Source organism: Phoenix dactylifera, chromosome 1 (assembly GCF_009389715.1).
Source record: "Phoenix dactylifera cultivar Barhee BC4 chromosome 1, palm_55x_up_171113_PBpolish2nd_filt_p, whole genome shotgun sequence".
NCBI lineage: Eukaryota > Viridiplantae > Streptophyta > Magnoliopsida > Arecales > Arecaceae > Phoenix > Phoenix dactylifera.
The window spans coordinates 7269141-7294869 of NC_052392.1; the positions used below are offsets into that span (position 1 = coordinate 7269141).

General features: G+C 36.4%; 1 protein-coding gene and 1 pseudogene across 3 annotated transcripts; one reads left to right on the top strand and one right to left on the bottom strand.

Moving 5' to 3' along the window:
- Positions 1-852: 852 nt before the first annotated feature.
- LOC103709145 (phenylalanine--tRNA ligase, chloroplastic/mitochondrial) lies at positions 853-10476 on the bottom strand. Of its 2 annotated transcripts, XM_008794359.4 has the most exons (10): positions 10125-10476; positions 9489-9682; positions 4778-4984; positions 4586-4703; positions 4370-4446; positions 3587-3766; positions 3021-3065; positions 2415-2519; positions 1230-1343; positions 858-1147 (listed from the first exon to the last, which is right to left on the bottom strand). In XM_008794359.4, exons 1-10 carry the CDS (start codon positions 10396-10398, stop codon positions 1097-1099), a joined length of 1365 nt encoding a protein of 454 aa, XP_008792581.1. In that variant the 5' UTR covers positions 10399-10476; the 3' UTR covers positions 858-1096. The 2 variants fall into 2 exon arrangements, with proteins under 2 accessions (XP_026661237.1, XP_008792581.1); XM_026805436.1 differs by lacking the exon at positions 3587-3766 and having other exon boundaries at positions 853-1147.
- Positions 10477-11738: 1262 nt separating this feature from the next.
- On the top strand, positions 11739-25323 carry LOC103723515 (annotated as a pseudogene). The gene is made up of 13 exons (XR_005506713.1): positions 11739-11957; positions 12057-12198; positions 12285-12447; positions 12613-12684; positions 12854-12951; positions 13281-13398; positions 13488-13694; positions 17295-17371; positions 17607-17652; positions 24027-24092; positions 24176-24253; positions 24605-24706; positions 24978-25323. The product of XR_005506713.1 is annotated as a pentatricopeptide repeat-containing protein At4g35850, mitochondrial-like (transcript).
- Positions 25324-25729: the final 406 nt, after the last annotated feature.

A 25729-nucleotide genomic window follows, 5' to 3' on the forward strand; every position in this document is an offset into this window, starting at 1 on the left:
AAGAACAATGTTGTCATGCCTACTTAGTTGTTTAATATGATGTCTAAACCACTTTCTAATCTGGTATTTCAGCAACCGGAGATTAGCCTTCTCCAAGAATGTGGCAGTCGCAGTTCTACGACTTGACTCAATCTATGACTAGGTTGGCTGAAGATGGGATGCTTACTGATAATTGAACAAAACAGGAATGCACAATTTCTTCAAGATGCATAGGCTCATGTACACTCTGTAACAAGTCGCTTAAAAAGTCCAGCCAAAAAATGCCTCTTCAAGTTTTCCAAATATACAGCAATGCTTAACAACCTAATGAAATTATGGTTGATGATCATCTAACAATACCATTATGAAATTACAATGATGTTGATCATGTATAACTTCTTGGCCGCTTACTGACCATGATCTCCATCTTTTTCATACCTTTTTTTCGATACCGCGACCTCCAAGAAGTTCCTGGGTAAAATCTGAGAAAACCAAGATTTACATTTACATCTCTGAGAACTTCCCTTGCCAGAAAATCTCTATCACAAGATTTGTTACTATGTACTGGCTCAGCCTTATCATGTGGTAATCAGTAGTCTTATTGCCCGAGACAAGCTCAATTCTGATATTTCAGCATAGCGGAAGCCTGTGTCATATCCTATTTAACCACAGCCCTAGGAGACCATCAAAACTCTTCCAAAATAACCAACGACACAGATGATGCAAATTTCTGTGATCTTTCTATCACAAAGATTTCTAAGCTGGTTCAATCAATGCAGTTAAGATGCCCTGCTGTCCAATCTTCCAAGAGGCAGTGAAGGTTCTCACTACTTCCATTTCAACATGCATATATCAGTCACAAGAGTACTTGTATCATATAAAATAGATATAAACTTGAATATATAATAAAGTATATCAAGACATAGAAACAGCACAATAGTTATGTTAGCCCTTACCAAGTGTAACTAATTTGCCCATCTACATGCGTGCTTTCTTTCCAATTGAACTATCAAGAACATCTGAATACAACATGATTGGCAGCATTTTATTGCAATTTGTATAAAATTAGCGTCTGTACAGTTACAACGACAAAATTGATTCCTCCTGGGGTAAAATCTTATCTTAGCACAACATTCAGTTTACTCTGCGCTGCTTCTCTAACACGCCACTGCAACCACAGAAAATCAGAATCAGTAATTTCTTAGATTTTGCATCCTAATAATTATTTGTTGAGGAAACATTTTTCATACCTGCAGTTGGTTAATCTCCTCGTCTGTTAGTGAACGTTCCATTGACCTGTATGCAATTCTGTAACAGTGGCTGGTCATACCCTTTTTATTAGTAAAATTGTCGATCAACTGCACCTGCAAGCAAACAAGACTTCAAATGAGCAAAAGGCTAGGTGCTCAGTTTGTGATAAGACCCAAGTGCACTGTCTGTTCAGGTTCAAACACAGTACTGCAAATAAAGTACATATTATACAATGAACAGACCCTGTACTTGAAAGTGAAATCACTGATCTCACAATGTAGATATGTGATTTCTATCATAAGATGGTCTACGGTAACTAGCAGACATGCACACAGAAAACAAAAGTGTAATAATAGAAGATACTGTTGATGCAGACGTAGAGAGCTCAAAATATCAGCGGTTCACATGAGTACCTCAGATTAGAACTAGTGCCAGTTAAGGACAAAAGTGAGGCTGTGCTAGCGTTTATGCATAGGTAATAATGTTAGATACAACCCTGGTGTAAAAGGTAAGATATAGATTTGATCCATCAAAAAGGAGAAGCTATAATTAAAAAAAAAAAAAAAAACCTTTGGATGGAAATAATGATGACCAAGAAACCTCCAATCATAACAGACTTTGAATTCGATAGGGTTTGGTAGCAAAGTAGATATGACAAACTGAACCAAAATGGATGGAATATTGCTTGTTGACTTCTTGTTCAACATCTTACAATGCACAATCTGGATCTCCAGTTGCTACTTTTCAAGGCACTTACTAGGATTTGTTCATGGATTCTCATGAATAAAAAAAAATACATATTAATCAAGGTAAAGATAATCTTTTAGGAATCATGCAGAGTACACCGTGGCCTGACCCTATCAACTATATGCTGCATTGCATAAGTTATCAAAAGCAGGTCAACATACCAATTCAGGAATGATGCAGCTGTATGCCTGCCCTGAGCAAAAATGTACTGCAGAGGTTGTCAGAGTAGATTAACATATTCTCAATCTGGACCTCAGAAGGTTTGTAATTAAATGGTAAGTTACAGAACATTGGGGGCAAGAGGTTATCCTCATCTATGATTTACCGGTTCATATTGGTCAAAGCTACAGTTACATAATTTAAAAATCAAACAATGACTGATAGGGAAGAATCCATTGACAGATATGTGAAGTAGAAAAAACAGCGCTAAGTCATACCTCCTCTACAAGATCTCCAGCAATTCCTCTAACAACTTCACATAAATTATTCTCAGTAAAAGAATCGCTGATCCAGAAACTCATATCTTTGTAGCAGGGAGGATACTGCAAGAAAAGGAAATGATTATCATAAGTAAACAAAAGTACACTCAGTTCTGATGAGTTTAAAAAACGTAAGAAGGTTACTATAAAGAATATAAAAAATTCCCCTTGTAAGTATTAGTAGTTGCTCATTTTCATGATTTATTTTTTTTTGATGGGAATACCATGTCAGTAATAATGAAATGCAGTCATATAAAGATTAGTAATTGAGCTTTGGCTAAAAAATCTGCTCAACTTTGCTGATATTCATATAACATATTTCAAATACCAGAAAAGCCAGAATTTTGTAAATTCAACTCAGGATTTTTTTTCCTTTGAAAGAAAATAAGGATATAATGCACATATCAAAGCTGTTGTTTATTATTGCATAATTATATCGATTTTAATGTTGAGATATATGCCTACAGTAAGAGTTCAATATATGAACGCTTAATTACTAATCTGTTCACGGGACCTTTAAGATTCTGCATACATTGGATTAAGCCATGAAGTTCATCACAATACCTTTGAAAATGGCTTGAACTTGATCCCGAGTTTTCCCTCAGAAAACTGTACACAAGAAGCAAAATGTCAGAGTTTAATTACATGATGTTGAAGCTTATAAACTAAACAGAAACAGTGGATAAAAGCACATCTTGGTCAATGGGTTCCTAACGTCAACTCAATGGAGAAACTACCAAAGTTATGTATTCATATTCATATTCACTTAGACTGTGTGTAAAATGATGAACTCTAAGCACAAGAAATTAGTGAGAGCACAAATAGGCTTCAAGTTGTTGATGTACATGCTTGCTAACTTCACCACCAGCACGCCAGCAATGCTCTATCTCCTAAACCTGGATAACTTCATATCAAGATAACCTCCTCCATATCAAGATAACCTCCTCCATATATTTGTCTTTACATTTTTTACCAAACTCCTCTAGGTGGATGTTGCTTGTAGTATGTACATTTGAACATGCGACAAGATACGCATATCTACGTACTTTATATATATATATATATATATATATATAAAGATCTAGCAAGAAATCCTAATTCTACCAGCTGCATATCAGGTCGAGAAGTACTTGTGATGTAAATCGCTGATCAGTTGACCAAAAAAGTCGAATGTCCGGAATATCAAAGAGAACCATTGCAAGTCGTTCCAACCCTAGTCCAAAGGCCCATGCAACACCATCCGTTCTACCACTTCTTCTGAGAATCTCCTGCTCTGTCACTCCACATCCCAACACTTCCATCCATTTCTCCTATAACAGCATTGGAGAGTAACAAATAAGCTTCAGATAACACTAAAAATGAAGAAAACCATGTGAAGATATATTAGATACAAAATTATAAAGGAGAAAGTGGTAAAATGGTGAAGTGGTAAAATGGTAGAGTGGGAAGAGAAGCAAAGTTAGCAAAGTGAAGCATAAGCCAGAGCCTGCACTTATCTTTAAACCTAATTCTTCCCATCAAGGAATTCCAACTCCATTCAATTATACATCGTCCATCCATTATTGGAAGGTTAGGACTCAAATAACACTAGCACATTTGTAAAATATCTAAACTTTCAACCATCCAGGTTCATGTTATTCATTAAGCATCCAGTTCATGTGAAGCAATACACAACAAAAGACAAATTAGGCAGGACAAACTACTTATAAGCATATAAAAACAATTCAAGCAATGCGTAACTAACAGGATAAGCAAATTACATCAATTAGAAAGGGCAGTTTAAACCTTTCTTTAATGCGTAACTAACAGGATAAGCAAATTCATTTTCTAAATGCTCAACTAAGAAGATATGCTAGCCTTTGCATTGCATTATATACCTGAAGAAGGTAGAGGTATAAAATGGAGACATTCACCTGAAAATATATCTCCAATTCAAAGGATGGGTTAGTGAAGGGAAAGTAAGTATCAACCCAGCGCATATCCACAGTACCTGCACATTTCATAGGGTATGTCAGACTGGAACTTCAGGTTAGCAGGTCCTTCAATAACCATTACAAATAAAAAATGCAGCAGCAGCTAACAATCAATGTTAGAAAAAGCAAAAAAGAAAGTTATGGGTTCAAAAGTACCAAAAAGATGCTTTGCCAAACCCTCAAGAGATTTCTTTAAATCCATGGCTGCAAAAGATGTTGCATCCATGCCAGAACCCGCCCAGTCATCAGGAGAGAAGACACGAACACCTTCCATCTGTATTTGTGGGCACTTATAAAATAATTGATAGAATAACGAAAAAGAATTTCTAAAAGTTGAAGTATGAAAACCTGATGAAAGACAGGATAATGAGTTGAGTCAATCGAGTCCCTGCGATAGACATCCCCAGTTACAAGAAATTGGGTATGTCCTTTCCTCAATAACTCTGCCTGATGAGCACTTGTATGACACCTCAAGACGGTCTGAGCATCAACATAGTATGTATCATTATAACTCCTGCTTATATGATCAGCAGGAACCAGTACATCATCAAAATTCTGCAAGAAGCAACATTTATGGTCACTATGAAGAAATGATTCATCAATTATATGGCCCTCAAAGAGTACACATGCTCATGAATTTGAATACAAAGCTACTTGACAGCAGGTGACAGTAATGGAACAGGAAATCAAAAAATGTTGTAGCAATCTCATTAGTGCGTAGCTTGCTCATCAAAAGCACTTTGATTCTGCCTTTATGATATAGCTGAAATGTGTCTGCGTGAAAGCTGCAGCTTAAGATGACTCAAAAATCAATCATCCAAGAAAGTTCTCAGAGCTCCAATATCATCATAAAATTCCTTTATATTGACACATATATACATCTCATTTTCTTCACGCTAAATTTTTCTTTTCTTGTTGATCATCTGAGGAGAAAAGAGGACAAGACCTAATACTTTGTACTTGAGATAAATTTTTATTAGTTCATTAAGTTCATATAAAAACTAATGTGAAAAGTATATATCAGAAAAAGGACAAATCTGTTATTTTCAAGATATCCAAAATTCTGAGATGACTAGCAATATATTTCTTGTTCATCATCATGAGCTGCTGCGGAGATAGGGCATAGGGCGCCATTAGTATTTTGGATATATTGAGCTGGCTGTACAATCAAATATCGAATACAATTATTTTCTAATTACACTTATATCATTAGCTGAATTTAAACATATGCTTTTAATTCATTCTACTTTGTGAACTTATTTACAGCATCACAGATTCACCATTAAAATTGTAACTTCATACAAGGCATTCACAAGATCAACTAGTTATACAGCAAATTTAATTTTTAAAAATAACGCTATAAGCATGAAATAATCAATCTGTTCCACTGTAGTAAAGAGACCGAAGAGCCTGGCTACTTATAATGTATAGATTACAACTGCATCTGAAACAAAATGTATAAAAATATGTGAGGTTTCTTTGGCACCTATAGATGGCTTATCACTGTTACCTGCACATTTGGCATGGGTGCCAAGTGCCCAGGTGTCCCCCAATTATTGGACATGGCAACATTTAAAATCTATATACTGGGACGAAGCACAAGTACACATACACATGTACACATATACACGTGTATGTATATGTGCATGCATGTGCATATGTTTGTGCTTGCTCATGCGCATGATAAGACATCCCTTAGGTCTATATTGGTCAAGTTGATAATTTAGAGGTCATTTGGTATTCCTTCAGTTTTCTGTTTTTGTTTTCAAAAGCCCAGGAAGAAAATGAACAAGACCGAACAACATGTGTGATGAAACCTATCTAATTTTTGAATTTTTTGTAAAATCTCTATAACTTCTGGAATCATAGATTTATTGATTTCAAAAACCAGAGATAATAAAAGCAAGGAGCAGTGGAAGTTTTGTGCAAGTGCTATCTTCAACGTGCATCTCTGAGTGCTATGTCATTAATTTGGAGAGAACAAAAACCTAAAAACAACAACGACGCCAAATGAGCCCTTAGTTATTTTAAGTTATTTCTTGGGCATATTTAGGACCTTTTGGATGCAGGAGCAACTTATCCGGCAATAATATATGCTTTCCTGGAGAACATGAGGGAAGGAGTGACACTCGAGGAGAAGAATCTTAGAAAATGAGGGGAGCAGTCAGCAATCCCCAAAAAATAGGATGCTACCTTCCTTTTAAAAGGATTTTTAACTTATACAGACTGCCATGAATAAAAGTTTGCCTTATAGATTATACTTCTGATTTTTCGGCTATATAGATTAAAACATAACTTATCCCCGGATAAGATGCTCCAGCATTCTGATAGGGCCTTAAGGTTAAAGATATTTAAGTTGATAAATAGCTACAATGACTTTATATTAAATGTTAGGCACTTGAATGAGTCCCCTGCATGACACTTAAAAAAATAGTGCCATGTCACAACACTTTTTGCTGATGTAAGCAGGACACAAAGAAGTACCCAGCTATGTGTCGTTGTATCGTGTCATGTTAAGTATCAAAAAGTGTCGACACTTACAAAGCTTGAAAAATGGAGTTGCCATGTAACACAGCTTATCATGAGTCAAAATATCTAGATATCAAACTCATCATACTCCAAGTAAAATTTTTCACTCTTACAAGGTGAATGAACTTCCCAATTAGCGTACAAATCAACTCATGGAAAGACAGATCATCTTGCAACACAATACAATGATCGTTATGAAAATGTGAGGTGTATGGAGTCCAACTTACAAAAGCGCATATTCGAAGATCAACCCGTAGTTCAGGGTATTGGTTGCAATTAGTTGGTTTAGAACATTAGATTATGTGCATAAATCATAAGCTTAATGATGTTATATATCATATATGATGGTCATATATTACTATATTGCTCTAGTGGTGTTGCCCTACCCACCAAAAGGGGAAAAAAAAGAAAAAGAAAAAGAAAAAAATCAGCTAGTTACAAAAGAATATGAAAGGAACTAATTAGGCAAATTGTAGGCTCCTATTGTCCCAAAATCTTCAACATCTGTTGGCATTTGATGATGATTGATGTTTGGCCATTAGACAATAGGATTTTGGAATCTAGTTATCTTACTTCCTTCAAGAAAAGTTAATAGATTTGACTGCCACTTTTTTCATTTTTTTCTTTCATGTTTATAGAGTCCCGAGTGGAGTCAGCAATCAATATATCTGGCCAAAATATTTAAGCAGGGAGGAAGCTGGCTGCTAAGAATCACTTTGGCTAAAAGGGAGTGATAGTTCTAGCCTCAGAATTTCCTTGAAACTCTCATTTTATTTATTTTGGAGAAGATGTTGTGTGATGTGATATTGTTATATCATAAAACTACCGCTTTTTGGTTCTTTATCTTCTTAAAGCCTGTGTGAATCATAAAAAATTCAAACAAACCCTACACCATGGACCTAAGGTAACTTTTGCTCCATATTTATTCTTTTATTTCCCAGCTTCTATTTTTGAGTAACAAAATGTTTACAGACCTGATCAAGGTTCTCAACAAATGCCCATAATAGTCCACCAAAGATCTTGGTTCGCTCCTTACAATGCTCATTTTCTTACCAACCTTTTTGACTAATTATTTTCTGCACCCCTGAGTGTGGGGAGATTAAGAGTCAAGGTATTGGATTAGACATTTGGATTGATTAGTGCATTCTTTCGACTTGACCGCCCATCGCTTTCTTCACCGATGACCGAGCGACTCTTGCCCCTCGACTTTCATACTTGAAAGCCCATTCGTTCGTATTTGACTTTCACCCTTGTAACCGTCACCTGTAATCCGCGCATGTGTGTCCGCACCCCCTGGAGTGGACGAGAAAGAAAGGATTTCTCGGAGCAACCCCCCTGGTTCCAGTTTATACTTTGACAATCACCTAAGTTATGAATAATCATCTGCTTTGTTCGTATATTACTAATCTCCACTTCCAAATTGTGTTGACATGACCTCCTCTCCATGTCAGCAGTGTTGTCATGGACACGAGAATTGGATTCGGACATGGGCCCAACTATCTGATGTAGACAGAGGAAAATAGGAGAAATAGAGAATCATGTAGAAAAAATAATTTTAACTAAAAAGTTATATATTTAAGTATTGTCTAATTGTCTAAAAGAAAACAGTATAATTATTATTTGTTAATGTCTTCAAATATGCATGTTTCGCATCCAAACTTTTAATTAGCTTAAGATTCTTTTTAAAAAATTGATGTTTTATGAAAGTAATTTAGTTAACTGCATTCTTGACCAATCTCTAAGATGAACAAAAGCTCACTTTTAATATTATTATAGTGGGTCGAACTCATTGTTGGAAAAGTTCAACTTTCTACCAATTTTTAAAAGTTATATTTACAAGAATTTAATAAGTATCCAAGTGTTTGATGCGTATCCCACTTGGATACATATCCATCAAGGACGTGCTTGATGTGGGTGTCAGGTAAGGCAGCACACCAATACCTTGTTGAGAGCTGAGACTTTGAGATTTTTTTCCCCTCCAACTGACTCCATTTAACCCAATTACTCTGGACTTTTTATTCTGCTTCCAAATGCAGAAGGTTGGTTGTTGAATAAGAACCAAAGGCAAAAGTCAAGGACCTGATAATGAGGACACTAGGTTCACAAATTCAACTAGAAGGCAGCTGCCACTTTAGAATTCTGCAACATCAACAATTCTATATCCCACTACTGCTAAAGGTTTTCTCACTAACATCTTCTGGCATAATACCAACATAAACAGATAACCTAACAAAGTTTAGAGCATCTTAGAAATCATTTTTAAATAGGTCATTACAAAAATCCTGAGACATGGTTATTATATAAATCCACACCTGTATAATCATTTGTTATGCCCACCTTCTTCATGAGTTATTCTAAGAAAACAGAAGTGTTAATACCTGCTACACACCACCATATTTGTATGAGTGAATTTTCGCTAGGTAAAGAAACTTAAAGACAGAATTTTTGGATCTTGAATTAAAATTTATGCACAAGTTCTAAGACGACCAAGCATAGTATGAATAGATCCATAAAAGTAATTCCTTGGTACCTCTTTGACGGAAACAATGGGACATAAGTCATCAAATTTGACAAACTTAGCCGAGATATTAGTGTCAAAGTAATCGTAGATGGCATTCTTCAAAATCCCGATCGGATGGTTATCTCGTCGGTGAAGCTCCGTTCCGAGCTTTGAAAATATTGTGTCCGGGACATTGTTCGCGGGATCACTCTCCTTTACCACATCTAACCCATCAACCAAGAAGCAGAAAGAAAACCAGAAAATCAAGTCAATGCTACCAAATCGTCAACTTTGTCAAAGAGCAAACACATCAAACCAAGAATCATAAAGAAAAACATCGAGTCAATGAATTCAAAAATACTATCTAACCAAATATCAAACCAACAATGCGAATATTCATTTTTTACAAGAACGAAAACATCAACGACGAAACGGAAAGGAAAAATACAAACATCGAGTCAATTATTCAAAGGCGCTATAATTTTCTGACTCAAACATCAAACATGCCATAAAAATGTGATGTTTTGACATAAGAAATGCAAGAAACGGAGAGGAAAACCCACAAATCGAATCAATGGTTCAAAAAAATAGTCTTTTGAACCAAATATCAAACCAATGACACAAAAATGTGATCTCTTGAAAGAAGAAGAAAGGAGAAGTAGCTACCGTCTCTGGCGATCTTGACGCCGCCGATTTCGAGGAGAGCGGCGATTGGCTGCATCCATTTCTTGCTGGATCTATCGGAAGAGAGTGAAGAAAAGGGGCAAGAAAGAGGAGAAGAGAAGGAACGGAAGGAGGAGAAGCAGGAGAGAGATGGAGGAGCGAAGGAATGGTGGCGGAGAAAGAGATAGGAAGGGGATTTGAGAAGGGGCGAATGGGAGAGAGGCGTCGCCATTCGGAAGGCGAGGGCGGGATGGGTGGAGAGAACTCGGATAAGCATCCTTTAACTCCGGAGGTCAAAAAAAGCTGGGATTTTTTCCCCCGGAGCCTCCCACGGACGCTCGCAGAGCCACAGAGAAGACTGCAGCCGCGCTGTAGAAATTTATCAAAAAGGAGGGTACAAAGAGATGACGGATGCCTCTGAAAATAGTTATTTACTGTTATTTTTTACTGTAAAAATTCAAAATAATAGTAGCAGTATCAGCTGTTATTGATAAGATAATAATCATTTATGTAGAAGTATTTGCTCCAATACATTTATCAAATAATCCCCTCAGACCAATGGTGGGTTCAACATGTTGATGGGCAATCACTAAAAGATAAATTATTTTCAGGAATATGAGAAAAAATTAAAAAAATGCTAAAGTGAATTAAGTTTTACTATTTATCTAGACTTTTCTCGAGTGCATACTTTGATTATTCTTTTATGTTCCAGAGATATATAGAGGCCGTTAAAACAAAAAAAAAAAAACTAGCTATACCTATTGCAGTAGATTTTTATTGTTTTGCTAGAATGTCGGCATATCTCATTTTTTTATTTTTTGAATCCCACCTCTAATTTTATGTTCTTCTTAGTAAAAAAATAAGAAAAGACCGTCGCACATATTACTTGATATAATATACGTACAAAAGTAGGATGAAGAAGAAAATATTAAAGAAAATAGAAAGAGATAATTTGGAAAAAAAAAGAGAGAGAAATAAAAAATGAGAGGCTAATCCGGCGAAATATAAATCAACTCCATAAATTTTTTAAAATTTGAATGCTTAGGTATTGTATGGGAGGCATTTTGACATTTGAATTTAAAATATTAGATTTTAAGAGATCTTTGTTAGCCAGAATGTTGGAGGTTTATAATATTTTCAGCTTTTTTTTCTTCTTGTACTCTTTTGGATCATTCTTATTCGAGGTTTTGCCTCATCTGTTTTTTGAAAAAAAAAAAGTTCAATCTCTTTCCTCTTCTTCCACTCCAAGTTTGATATATTCTTTTTTTTTTTTCTTGTCATATTATATTTAGCTTGGTCTCCTCCTCCTTCTTTCCTTATATTTTTAGCATCCTTCTTTTTTTTTGATATAACAGGAAGATATTTCTAACCTCCAGCTAATTTATTAGGATAATGAATTTTAAAACGTGCAAGTAGAGTCCAATTTAAATCACTAACAAGTCATGATAATAATGATTTGGTTTTAGTTAATTTATTTTTCTCTAAAATATCTGTTTGACGACCAGTTAATATATTAAAATAATGCTTTATTCTAATTAATTTTTTTAATCTAAATTTTTCAAATTCATCTATCTATCTATGGGCAGAAAAACATCACGCGGGCCTGCGTCTTGTCCCAAGTGTAAAACCCAACCCAAAACCCCTCAAAACCGTTGGCTTGCCTTCTTTTTCCTCGCAGGCAACCTCCACTGCCCGCCCTCCCTCCCTCTCTCAAACACCTTCCCTACAAAACAAAGAACGCCTCTCTCTCTCTCTCTCTCTCTCTCTCTCTCTCTCTCTCTCTCTACCCCCTCACCCGCCGGCCTCCGGGCATGAATCTCGTGCGGATCTTCTCCTGTAAATTGATTCCTAATCCAATACTTTCCATCTCCCCAATCTCTCTGCTCAACCCTCACATAAAATCTCTTTTCCCCCCTCTTTTTTGATCCATGACAGCTCAGAATCGCCGCTCCCTGGCTCTCCTGAAGCACTCTTCCAGGCCTTTCTCGGCGGAGACGGCAGAGTACGCGAAGAGGAACTACGCCAGCAACATCTCCGAGTACAACACCGTCATCAGCTCACTCATCGCCCAGCGAAGGCAAAGCTCCGATCTTTCTTGCCTCCTTCGCTTTTATTGCCCCTTAGATCTCATTCTTGATCGGTTTTGTGGAATGTGGGCTTCAGGAATTACTTGCTGAGGGATGCGTACGATGACATGTTGCTCGACGGCGTCCAGCCGGTGCGCGACACATTCCACTCTCTTATTGTGGGGACCATGAAATGCAGCCGGCTCCAAGATGGATTCTTCTTCCGCGAACAGATGAATGCCATGGGCTTGCACCCCGATGTCGGCTCTCCTGTCCTATTTGCTCCTTTTATCTTTTATTGTACCGTGAATTCTGGATATAGTTGTGGATTGGTCACAAGTGACCGTAAATCTTGTAGGTTTAGAAGCTTTAAGAGTTGGAGTCTTGGATGGAAAGGGCTTGAAGAAGCCTTCTTGGTTTTGCAGGTTAATCTGTACAATTTCTTGATCTCGACCTGTGGGAAATGCAAGAACTCTGATGCGGCAATAAAATGTGTTGTTTTTTGCCTGACATCTTTTTTTGAAATTTTTCTTGTTTAGCAATGTTTGAAACTGATCTGGAAATACTTGGTGGGTGTAGTGATCGTGATGTTCTTTTCCCTTGTCAGTTATCACCTTCTATATTATTACTTGATAGTCATTTTTTTAAAAAAAAATTATAACGAAGCTTTTGGAAGAAATGAAGAGGCATGGGGTGAAGTTGAAAGGAGAGACTTACATTTGCCTCCTTAGTGCTTGTGCAGCAACTGGACGTACAGATCAAGTGTATGTTGTAATTGGTGATTAAATGCCGCTTAATCTTAATTTAATTTTATCAATATTGTTTTGAATTTGTCAGTCTGTTACATGAATGGAAATTCTTATAAACTTGCATTGATAGTTTTTCTGTAGTTGGTTTTTATGTGAATGTGGAATATTTATTGTCAGTGTAGGCGAGCAATGGAATTTAAGAATCCATTTGCTAAAGCATAATATCACTGAGTACATTTCAGGTGTTATTTTGTAGTGCATGCATCTAGGCTCTGTTAAGTTTCAGGTTATCTAAATGCATTGAAAATCGATTGATCATTAAGTTGAATCAATTTATGTTACAGCTATGCAATTGTTCGTGATATGACTGCTGCTGGCCTTGGATTAAACAAATTTTGCTATGCTGGACTTATAACTGCATTTAAGAACAAGTTACCAATCACCAAGGAGACTACTACAAAAGTATGTGATTCATGCTGTTATAAATCTTCTTCTTCTTCTTTACTGATATTTGCTTCCATGCCTTTCTAAATGTGTGCTCTAATGAAAAGATCATCGAGTTTGTCTAGCAATCCAAGGGGTGGTCATCAATTGAAACTTCAAGTAATAGTGGAGAAAATGTGATGATGAATGTTTCTGAGGAGGAATTGTATAATATCCCAACTGGAGAATATGTGCACAGACGGGGATTTATAAACAGATAGTTAACAGTTTATTATGTAGCTTTACATGCATGCGCAGATTTAAAGAGTAAAGAGGTATTATTTTTATCTTTTCTTAAAACTGGAGCCTGTTATTGATCAATATTATGGATAGAGTGTCTAGAATAATAGTGTTATTATGCAAAGTCGGAGCACTGTAGTGCTTGGGCTGTAAAAGAAGATGTTTTTAGCAGGAATTAGTTTTTGTAAGTTTTGCCTCTTAAACCCTTTCAGTGACTTGTTTTTATATGGTTATAATGCATATAATTTAGAGTGCTTATAGAAAATGCATTTATTTTGATTTTTTGCTTGAATAATCCAAAGTAGTTATTTGGTTGTACAACTAAGAGTTCTATAATTTGGGCCTTTGGGCTGTAGCTGAAGCATATACAGATGATACTTCAGGCTATCAGAAAAGAATATGCTATATTAGATCGTAAGAGAAGTTGAATGCAATTTTCACAAATTATTGGGTTTCATTCTTGTATTGATGTGGTTGGTCCTAACTACATGACTGAAGTCGATAAAGTCAAATATGTCAAATATGCGACTTGAAAACTTAGAATTATTCTGTTCTTTATTTTTATGAACAATATTTAGTGATGCAGATGTATTCTGTGGTGGCCTAAATAGTGTGATGGTTAATTTTATTTATCTGATATTGGGAATGCAGATACCTTTTTCCCCCCTTTTAAAAGTTATGCCTACCATGAACTTGTTTCTAAGTAAGTATCAGTTGGCTGTTTTCCGAGTTCTATGCATTTTTGATTGGAAGAGTTTGGTTCAATGTTAAGATCATACTTTGTACGCATTCAGATAGGTGCACAAACATGTTGAATCTTAAAATCTGGGTTCGGAAGCATTCACATTTAGCTTGAGCTGTAGGGTATGATGCTTTCATGCTATCACTTCGTCCTAGTGCAGGATTTTAGTGGTACTGTAATGAAGGGCTCTGGAAGTTGGAACAAAATTCTGGAGCTCTAGCAGAAGCATTTGCAAAAGATGCTTGTGCCTAGTAAAGAACGTTCATTGGTTGTACATGATCTATGTATGTTGCGGTCATTTTGGATAGTTCAATAGACAATCCATCTTATTGGGCTGCAAAACGTAGTTGTAAGGGGTTGAATTTGCATTAACTGATATCCCTATAAAATATTGAACCATTTATGCTAAGCCTTCAACCTTTGACACCAAATTTTTTGATGTAGAGAAAAGAGAATAGAGAGAAGAAGAGGGAGCAAGAAAAAGAGAGGAAAGAGGGGACATGTGTCCTCAACTTCATAATATGTCGAAACCCCACCTATAATAAAAGGATTTATTTAAATTCGAACCTGGTATTCAACTCTCCCTAGTCCCTACACTAAATGAAAGCTTATTCTAGATGAAACTCAGTACAAGTCTAATAAACCTAAAGCTAATCTTGGCCATTGATTTGAAAGCTTAAAGAATTTTTTGTATTTCTACTAGTAAACTTAATGGTGTTTCATGACCTAAACAAATTGGTTGAAATTACAAAACTCAAAAAAGTCCAAAACAATAGCAAAAGCAGGTTAATTTCTTCTCTCTCTCTCTCTAATTTGCAAGTGTGAATGCCTAACCATCTAGTGTTCTACATAAATAAGCCTGTAATCGGCTCAAGACGCCAAACTCCTATGTCCAAACTGTCGGTGTTTTGACTATCAGCCTTGAGCACTATAATGATCGTCTATTACTTTCCATTTAGACTTAAATTTGCATGATTCTTGATATGCTTGAAATCTAATCAAATAACTATCTAATAAATTTTATCTCTATCCTCATTCATCATATTTTTTTTCATGACATAATCTTTTGGCTGCTATTAATAAGTACAAGATACGTGGTCCGTTGCTAGTTTTTCACCAAGGTACGCCGTTCCAGTCCGAATCAGGCGGTATGGGACGTACCGTACCATTCCAGTTCGGTACCGATATCCGGTACGGATGGTGTACCGATACTCGGTATGCCAAAAAATTTTGTACCATACCATACCAACACTATGTTAGTGTGGCACTGGTACGGAGTTCAGTACTGAGGCGGCGAACCTTGTTTTTGACCATGATTGTTGCTCGTGGATCAAAATTGCAGCCAATGACTTGCATCCACATGCTTGTCGCTGAACTCAAGCTAGGCATACTTTCCCTGACCTTAGACACAAGATCTCCTAACAGAGCATTTTGGAAGCGTGATCAAAATTACCTCGTATCTACATCTTAAATACTGGTCATGGATATGTCAATCTTGCACTGATAAACAAGAATCATGGAGCCTTGTCATATAGGTTTTTTGATTCTCCAAATGATGGAAATGCCTGTGTCTAGAGAAATTATATATCTCTGATATTTTATTCTAGGCTTGCTGAAAATCCATGTAGTTCTTCCATTAATTTCTTTGGTAAATTTAAATATTTGAGTTGGTTTAAGGCTTGGAACATCTTTTCCTATAAAAAATTGCTACTCTTATTTATGATTATCAAGCCATTTGACTTATCTTGCTCTCAAATTAAATATATTCCCTTTGACATTTGAATTTTTTTTGTCTCACATAAATGTATTCCCTTTGACTTTCTAAACCATATCATCAAATTGTTCATTAATCATTATGATTGTAAGGATGGGGGTTCAACTTTCCTTACAATATTAGTTAATGTATAACATATAATCTTGACCTGATATTCACATTTTGATCAACTTACTTTTTGTAATGGTGCAAGACACTCAAGAAAGGTTAGTAGAAGGTTACTCGTTGGGGTCATGGACCTTACTTAAGTACCCAAGACCTCCCAAATGCATCCGATGAGCTAAACATATGCTCGTGCAGGTCCTGACGTACTTTTCTTGTTTAAGCCCTAGTGCCCTTTCTAGGGGGAAGGGTCCAGTTAGAAACACTTGTATCATCTCCTGGTTTGCTCCAAAAAGGCCTATGCTGCAGTGCTTCCTAGCCACGCATAAGCTGTAGGCTGGGTTGGCTTTGATACCATTTGTGATAACCCAGGAGCTTACCTAAAAAGGGATAGCTAGAAGGTTATTGATTGGGGTCCTTGGTTTTGCTTAAGTACCCAATACCGCCTTAGCAAATATCCGATGTGGGACTCAATATCGGACTTTGTGGTTCCTCGCACTTTGTCGATCATTTTACTGACTTCTTTTCCATGTAATTAATTGCCATGTTTATGCCTGTGAATGTTGTTATATTTGTTAAGTGAAACCTCCTTCATTGTAACATAGATTTTAATGATATAGCTAATATGATCTTGTTATGACAACTGGCTAACATAATTAATATGTAGCTTGATGATGCTTTTGATTTGGCTTTATAGTTACATTATAATTTAATTGTTTCCTTGATTTAATGGGACTGGTTATTTGATCAATAAAGACTTTCCCTTGCCTTGATTCTTGGCTTTATAGTATTAGTATTCGTGAAACTGTAGACTGTAATTGAAATGTTGATTCTTGATGGCTGATTATTGAACTGTTGGTTAGTAATTTGAATTTTATCTTGTTATTACAAAAAAATAATTGAGGGAGCATGAATTCAGTGTATAGTGGACTATATGACCACAGCTCATAAATATCAATTCATGTATTGCTGCAGCAGGAGTTGTTAACTGACTCCTGCTTTCTATTCTTTCTGCAGACAATGGAAACAATTCTTGAAATGCTTAAAAGAGATGGCTATTCTTATGATATCTTCATTGTCATGCAAGCAATGAGGTATTTTTTCATTTAGATGCCTTGTTTTGTAGAGTTACTTCTAGCTTGTAGATTTATATGTTCTTTATCAAGGATCCTGCAACATCCTTAATGGTTAAACTTATGCTGGCCTTCGTTGTGGTGTGTTTTCATCTGATGCAAGAGAATGTAATCTCAGTGTTTACATTGGTTGATGTATTAGTATCACTCTTTTTTTTTTGTGGTAATATGCCTCCTTATTTTACCTTGCAAATAGAATCAGTTATACGAAGCTATACGACTTTAAGATAATTGCAGACCTGGTAATGTTTCAGTTTATCAATTTGCTAGTATTCAACAGCTAGCAGTTTTACCAACTCAGTCGCTTTGCAGCCTCATTCCCCATCACATACTAATAGTTTGCGAAGGCCTGATTCAGCCCAAGTCCAAGCATTGGATGAGATATGGTCTATCTGTGAAATTGGGTTGGGTTCGGAGTCCATTGGTTGTTTTGTTTAGGTTGGGTACTATAGCTCACTGATCAGCTCGATTTTCTCAGTCTCAGAGCAGAGCACTCTATTTTAAAATTTTAGCTCATATAATATGATCCATTCCCATGCTATATGCCTGTTGAGTTCTACAAACTCTTTTTGTTAACACTAGTTATAGTGCATGTGTAGAGGCACATAGTTGCTAAAGATTCTATGGCATTAAAAGCCCACACGGGCTGCCCCGCATGGGCTTGTTGCCCCGTGCGGCGAGGCCGCGCGGTTCGCACCACGTGGAACGCGCGTGGGCGCGAGTCGGGGTGCGTTTCCCCACTCGCGCCCCCACATGCGGGCGCTATTTCCCTAGCCTCTCTCTTCTTTTTTTTCTTTTCTTTTTTTCCCTTCTCCTCTTCTTCTTCCTGAGCCGCTCTTTTCTTCCCCTCTCTCTTTCTCTCTTCTCCTCTCTTTCTCTCCTCCTGCGAGCAAGGAAGGTCTTCTTCCCCACAAGGTAGTCTTCTTCCCCGCGAGGTGCTCGGGAGGAAGAAAGAGGCCCGGTAGTCTTCTTCCCTACAAGAGAGGTCTTCTTCCCCCCTTTGACAGGTAGTGTTCTCTTCTTCCTCTTCTTCCTCTTCTTCTTCCTCTTCTTTCTTCCTCTTTCTTCTTCTTTCTTCCTCTTCTTCTTCCCTGTGGTGCGGTTCGCACCGATATGGGCTAGGAACCATTCGGTTCCGACCTTTTTGGGATGGAAACCGAATTCTATGGTTGTACCGTACCGGTGCCGGCCGGTACCGATACGGTATAGGCTGAACCGGTCGGTTCCGACCGGTTCAGCAGACCTTATTTTAAACCTTTTCAAAAAAGAAATTTAAAGAGTTGTTATATGATTTTTTTTAATCTTTAATGGAGTATTCCAATTAGGGTTGTTTGTATAATTGAAAATTTGGGAAATTAAACCACTTTTATATAGTTTAGGAATTATGGATTTTGGAATTACGGATTTCTTTTGTCATTTATTCATTATTGCCATCTCGATAGCAATTTCTCTTGATTAAACTTAGACTTGGTGCGCAGAAATCTGAGAACACCATATTCTAAAAGAGATTTGGGGGGAATAAAGTTTTTTGACATAGGTTGTCAATCTTGAATCTATGACTAGATTGTCTTATGTTCAATTGTCGTCAAACAATAAAATGATGTGATATACATATGATCTTTTTAAACATTATATTTATTCTAACTAATATTTTTCTAAATGACTATCTCATTGGTCCCATCAAAATGATACTCCAGATGTCCCAAACACCATATATACACCTTAAAATGATGTCTAACTTTTTTCTGGGTAGTTTATTGTTCTTTATTATTCTGAAGTTTTTTCTTTCTTTCTTTTTCTTTTTCCAACTGAGACTGACTGAAGCTGCAACTACTGAAATTGCCAAGAATGAAACTCATTTGACCTATTTGAGATATGTCATCCCCATGGGCAAAATCCTTTGCTATTCTTAATCCATATTTTTGAGCCCACAGTTTGAAACTAGGTTTTGGTTATGTTTCAACATGCATGACTTTGGAATTGTCGTACATTTTACAAATAATCTTTTCTCTATATTATATGCAATGTTTGAACATAATGCTTCTGATGTTCAATTCTCAAAGCTCAAATTAACTGAGGATAACTCATACAAAAAGAGAACAACTATTGTGAGATATGTCCCGAACTACTAACAACATATTAGTTTGGACATATTACATGCATTGTTTATATTGACTAAAATTGAGAAGCTATAGGTGAACTAATAGATGAGTTATTGACTAATATGTTCAGTTAAATATCTGATATTTATAATCAATATTTATATTATCTGTTTACTCAGCATAGAGAGTACAAAGGGAAAATCTTTGAGCATTTGTGTGTGAGAGAATAATATGGCATACATATGCTAGCCTTTGAGGATTGCATGAACCTATTTTGCAGTCATGCGCATACAAATAATTTTTAGGGGTTTTCGCTTGTCCAAACCCAATTGCATATTTACGGCTGCAAACTTGCCATTTGCATATTTACTCCGACATCGAGTTCTTTTTGCATATTACCCCTGCCATCACTCTTTTAGATGACGCTATTAAGCTTTCATCAAAGTGTTAGTAAATTTATGAAACAACATTTTTACCCCCATAGAACCAACTCTAAAAATTCAAATTAAAATATTGTTCAAGAGGTCCTAACCATCAAGTTAAAACAAACCTCTTACCACCAAGGCAACATTTAGTAGTGGCATCAAGTGATGATTCATTTTGCTTATGCTGATTGAATTAAATTTTTTCTATTGGTTTATAACATTTGAATGGTCATTTTTTCTTTTTGACAAAAATTGACAAAACACAAACTCCATTTTATTCTTTTGGATTTTTTCAAAACATTACTACTTAAAATTATTAAAATTTGTTAATTTGTTCAATTAATTATAAATGTTTTTACATCATATATTAAATTTTCATGAAACTTTTTCTAAAAATTTACATGATTTATGATTATTTTATATTTATTCTACTATTAAAAAAATAGTGTAGAGTGTAGATCCATGTGATTTAAATTGTAATAATTAAAATGAATATCTATCGATAGCTATAAATATTTTTTCTTTGGTAAAAATAAAAAAAGTAAATATACTTCATTTTATTCTTTTAAACATTTTGAAACTTCGTTATGTGAAATCCAGTTAGTATAAGTAAAATGAGTCCTCACTTCAAGCCATCAGTAAATGTTGCATTGGTGGTTTGGAGGTTTGTGTTTTACTTGATGGTTAGGGGTCCAATTCATCTCTTAAAAGGTTTTAATTTTATTTTTTAAGAGTCAATTCTGTGTAGGCAAAAGTGTGATTTTGTAAATATAACAATACTTTAATGGCAGTTTAACATCATCAGTGCAACGGTAGGAGTAAATATGTAAAAAGAACTCAATCTAGGGTGAATATGCAAATCACAACTTTGCAGGGATAAATATGCACTTGGGAATTTTTAGGGGCATGACCACAAGAATCCCTAATTTTTATTTCCTTTTAAACTATAAGATTTACTAACATCTTACTATTAGTGAGGGGAAACAATTTCGTGTGCTTGAAGTAATTAAAAAAATCAAAGAAAATCCAAATGTGACAAATAAATTCATAGAAAATATAGAAACATGCAAAAAGATAAATAAAGAAACATAGGATCAGATATCCTAAATTCTGATAAATAAGCACATGCGAGTAAACAGGAATATTCTATGATAATACTATGCGGTATGCACATTGGCAACTTATGATGGAAGAATGCCAGAACATAAGTTTTTTGTTGTTTGAACAGGCCATGGGCATATGTAAGCCTTTACTTGCTGCAACTAATGAGGCTTTTGCCATTTTTACATGATATGTCCAAAGATCATAGGTCAAGACCTAAGACTTTGGCCAATTGGCCATATAGGTTAAATTAGAATTGGCATATGAACTTGACATATGTCATTTGTGCTTGCAACTGCTTCATCTATGCTAGTTACAGTTGGGGTTGGATCCAATTCATCCGGATAAAGTACTCAACTTTGACCCTTCATTTGTATGAACTAGGGATTGCAATGGATGGGTTTGGGTTAGCCTCTATTACCAAGGTCCAATCAGTCTGATCTGAACCCGACTTCACATGCCAACTGATCATGCTTCCTCCATCAAACTTGTTGGCAGGTAAATTTGATTAACTGGAACCTGACCTGGGTAAGTAGGAGAGGAGAGCGAGAATGCAGCAGAGAAGGGGCCAATTGATGGTGGTGGGGCAGTGGGTTGCAGTGGAGTGATAAGCAACTGTAATGGAGATGATCTACCATGAGGTAACAGATCACGAACTACAAGCGGTGGGCTGCAGATGGGTGAGGGGCAACAGTAGGTGAGAAAGTTGTAGGGGTGATCGAAGTATGACAATAGAGTGCGCTGCAACAGTGCAGGCCATGAACTGCAATTGGCAGGCTATGGAGGGGAGATTGGCAACAGTGAGTGACCAAGTTGTGGTGGAGGGCAAAGAATGACAATAAAGCATGGGGCAAAAGATGATAACAAGGACATAAGAGTCAATGAGGTACCATGGAGGTGATGTGACCTGGGCCGATGGGTAGGGAAGAGGTGTTGAGAAGAAGAGGAAGGTTGAAGGGGAGGAGAGGCTGGAGGATGGGAGTGGAGAGAAGGTAGAAGAATAGAGCAGAGTTATAGGAGAGAGGGAAGCAAAGGTGAGGGGAGGAGAGAAAAGGAGAGGAGAGGTGTAGTTGAAGGGAGGTTGGTAGATTTGGAGAGGAACAGAAGATTAAAGTGTTTTTTTGGATTATAGATAAGCATCTTCTTTAGGGCTGCAAATGGGTCGAGTCAACCTGTGACCCGACTCAGTCCCTGCCTGATTAGACCCAACCTGATCTGTATTCGAAGACCAATAGGCTAGGTCGGGTTTTGAAAAATGGATCCCATCTAAATTCTGGGTCAGGTCTAAGTCATGTAGTCTCAATCAGACCTAGCCCGATCCGACCCGTACATCATCCAGATCTAATTTGGTCAATAAAAAATGGGCGCGACCTGACCCAATCTAAAAATCCGATTCATATACACCTCCTTCTCCTTCACTTTAAATATCTTTTCTAATTCATTGAATAAACTTTCATTCAAATTAATTCCTCTTTTTCATCTCAACAACTGTATCTCTCTTTTATTTTTTGTTTAATTATATTTAAATATGAATATTTCATTATTTGTTTTGGTGGATTCTAATTTGTAATGTCCTTAAGTATATCTATCTATCTATCTATATATATATATATTATGTAATTACAGTTTGTAAATTTAAGAATGGTAAATTACTTGGATGAAATTAAAAAAAATTTTGAATGAAAATTCAAGTTTCAGTTCGCTCTTTTTAGTTGTATTTTTTTAATGATTTTATATTTAAATATCAAAATTATATTTTAGCTGGGAAAGAATAGCTAGATGGTTGACTTGAACGGCAAACCTAACCGAACCTAGACATTTTGGGTTGCGTCTAGGTCATACTTGATCTCGACCTGACTTGAACAACCTGCTGGTCTAAAGTTGTTTCTGTAGATCTGATCCCACCTAACGCAATTAGCTAATGGATTGGCGGGTCTAAACTCATGACCCAAATATGAAATTCATTCAGGTGAGGTTGGGGTCATGCATGCCCTAGTTTGACCCAACCCATATGCAGCCTTACTGAACTTTGATAACATATTCGTAAAAAAGTATATAGTAACCCGACATGACAAAGTACCTTAGCTTAAGCTTGACCTGACCTGTTGATGGGTTTGCCATTCTTGACCAAAACTTGAACCATGGAACAGTTAGTTGGGTGAAGTTAGTCTAACAGTTTCATGTCAAAATAGCCCTAAGTTCAGCTTGTTTTGGCATTTGTACCACCTGTTTCCAAACCATCACATCATGTTTGACCTTTCCATTACTTGAATTTCCATCAAGATCCACAACACCTAAGCTCAAAACGCTTGAAGTACATTCTTGGGGATTTGAACTTTGGGTTTCCTCTCAAGGAGGCAGATGCCATACCCCCATGCCAACTCAACAATGAGTTGGGTAGCATAGTCACATAGCTTGTATGATTAATTATTGTCTGCTTCACTATCGATTTTTTGCTAATATTTTAGTCATAGTTATTGAAATTCAACATTGTCAAATCAATCCTTTTAGTTTGCAATTATTTGAAGAACTTGTAATATTGAAATAGATTGTTTTGCATGGTTGACGAAGGAAGTTCTCTGCAAGAGTAATATTTATCCGTTTCCATCTTTCTGAAATCATTTACAGCTTGTAGAATGTAATCTTGGACATGATATGTAGATATGTTCATTGAGAGATGTGCAAGATTTTCAATTAGAATCTTGTTATTCTTCCAAAATTAATAGAGGGAAAATGGAAGGGAAGGAGATAAAAAAGCTAAATTTATTAAAAAAAATAGGAGAGGAAGAAGAAAAGAAGATCTACTTGTAATACTTGTGGTCTAGTTTCCTCTTTGCTAGTGTTTTATGATCTTCTTGTGGTCTAGTTTCCTGTGTTGCTCTTCATGTTGCAACCAAATTTTGCAAAGTTGATTTTCTGCTTGAATGATCTACTTCATAATACTTGAAAGATTGTTTGTGTTAATTTCTTGTACCTCGGATTCCATAGACAGTAGTTGACGGAGCAATGGTTGGTTATACTCCTCAAGGGATGCAACTTGCACAAGATACCCTGGTAATTGATTCCTCTGATCTTTGAGTCTGCTTGTTACTTCTATCAAATCTACTAGGCTTGCATATTAAATTTTACGATCTCAGGGAAAAATGAATGCAAGAGGATTTTTCTTGAATCCCAAGATGGGAAGTGATCTCCTCCTGGCAGCTGCAGGTAAAAAGGTAAGCAGATGGATATAATTCTGATTACCAAAAAAGGTAGTGATTTTCCTGCTTTTGTTTCTTCCGAGATATAGTTCTTATTTCTTTGAAGTTAATGATCATATTATCCTGAGAATTTTAGCGCCTAATCTGACTGTTGGCTGTCGTGAAGTAGTGCTGAATGCATTGAAGGTTTCTGTTAGGTAAACTAACTGCATGTAATATTGGATGTGTAGAAGGTTTTTTAAAAAAGGGATGACATTAAATAATTGATCTGTTTGAATTTTGATGCTCTGTAATGGAATGTTGTAGAGCTCGAAACTGGTACTTTCATGAACTCTAGTAATACATTAATCTGTAAACTGTGTGCAGACGGGTGGATACACCACTGCCAATTATATATGGGATCTATTACAAAGCCGCAAGATTGATCCTTCTCTTCCTGCGGTGGAGGCCTACCACAAGGGTTTGAAGGTACTGTTTTCCTTCTACTGTTGCATACGATGCTTCAACATAGTTGAGTCGTTGTGGAACAAGTAGACAAACGATATATAGAGAGTTTATTTTCTAATAGATGCATGCATATGATTTTACGGCCTAATATGTCAAACTGGCCTTAAAATGGTCAACATATGACTGGACACACCATTGTTATGTGCCATTGTCTTGAGATAATAGATTCCTATACAGAACACACTGCCTATAGTGCCTTGAGAAAATATTGGATGCTTTTTCTTTATTCCAGCAACGGGAGATACCAGTAGATGATCCACGGCTTCTGATGGTTTCACGCACGCTCGATAATCTCAGGCTTAGATTTGGAGGAAGAAGAAATGCTTAGAGTGGCCAGTATTTTGCAGTCTGCTTTCAGGGACCCCCTTCTCTTCCCTGTATGTTATTTGGGTGCAGTGCTTCTTAGCTTTACAGGTGCAGTCATCTTCAGTTAGAGGCTACCGAAAGTAACATTGTAATATGAATGAGGTCTACTTGTACAAGATATTCAGAACAGAGCACAATTTTAGTGTTAAATTATAGATAAAAAAATTAATTTACATAATCTTCTATAGAGCAACAACTTGATAGTTAATTTTTAATCGTAAGAAAGCTAACTTTACTAGCATATTTTTTTCTTTTAGTGAGAAATGTGGTGGGAATGCCACCACCAGGGTTTGAACCTTGAACAGTGGATCTCGTCCAAGTGGAGGGAGATGAAAACCAGCTAAACTAGGACTGTTGGCAACTGTACTAGCATTTAAGCTCCTGATTGCATTATTTCTCATATCGCACTGACCTGGCAGTGGTAGGGCCAGCAGCTTTTGTTCCACAGTTTTGCTGAATTGTGGTCAATCTAGAATCCTATGCTCATTTCAATGCAAAAAGAATAAAAGAAAGGATAAAAAAAGAATTCTATGCTGATAGCTAAAGTGATTCTTGGGTTTTATGTCTTTCTGTGATCTGCTAATAATTCCTGAAGATTTAGGTGATGATCTTCGTCCC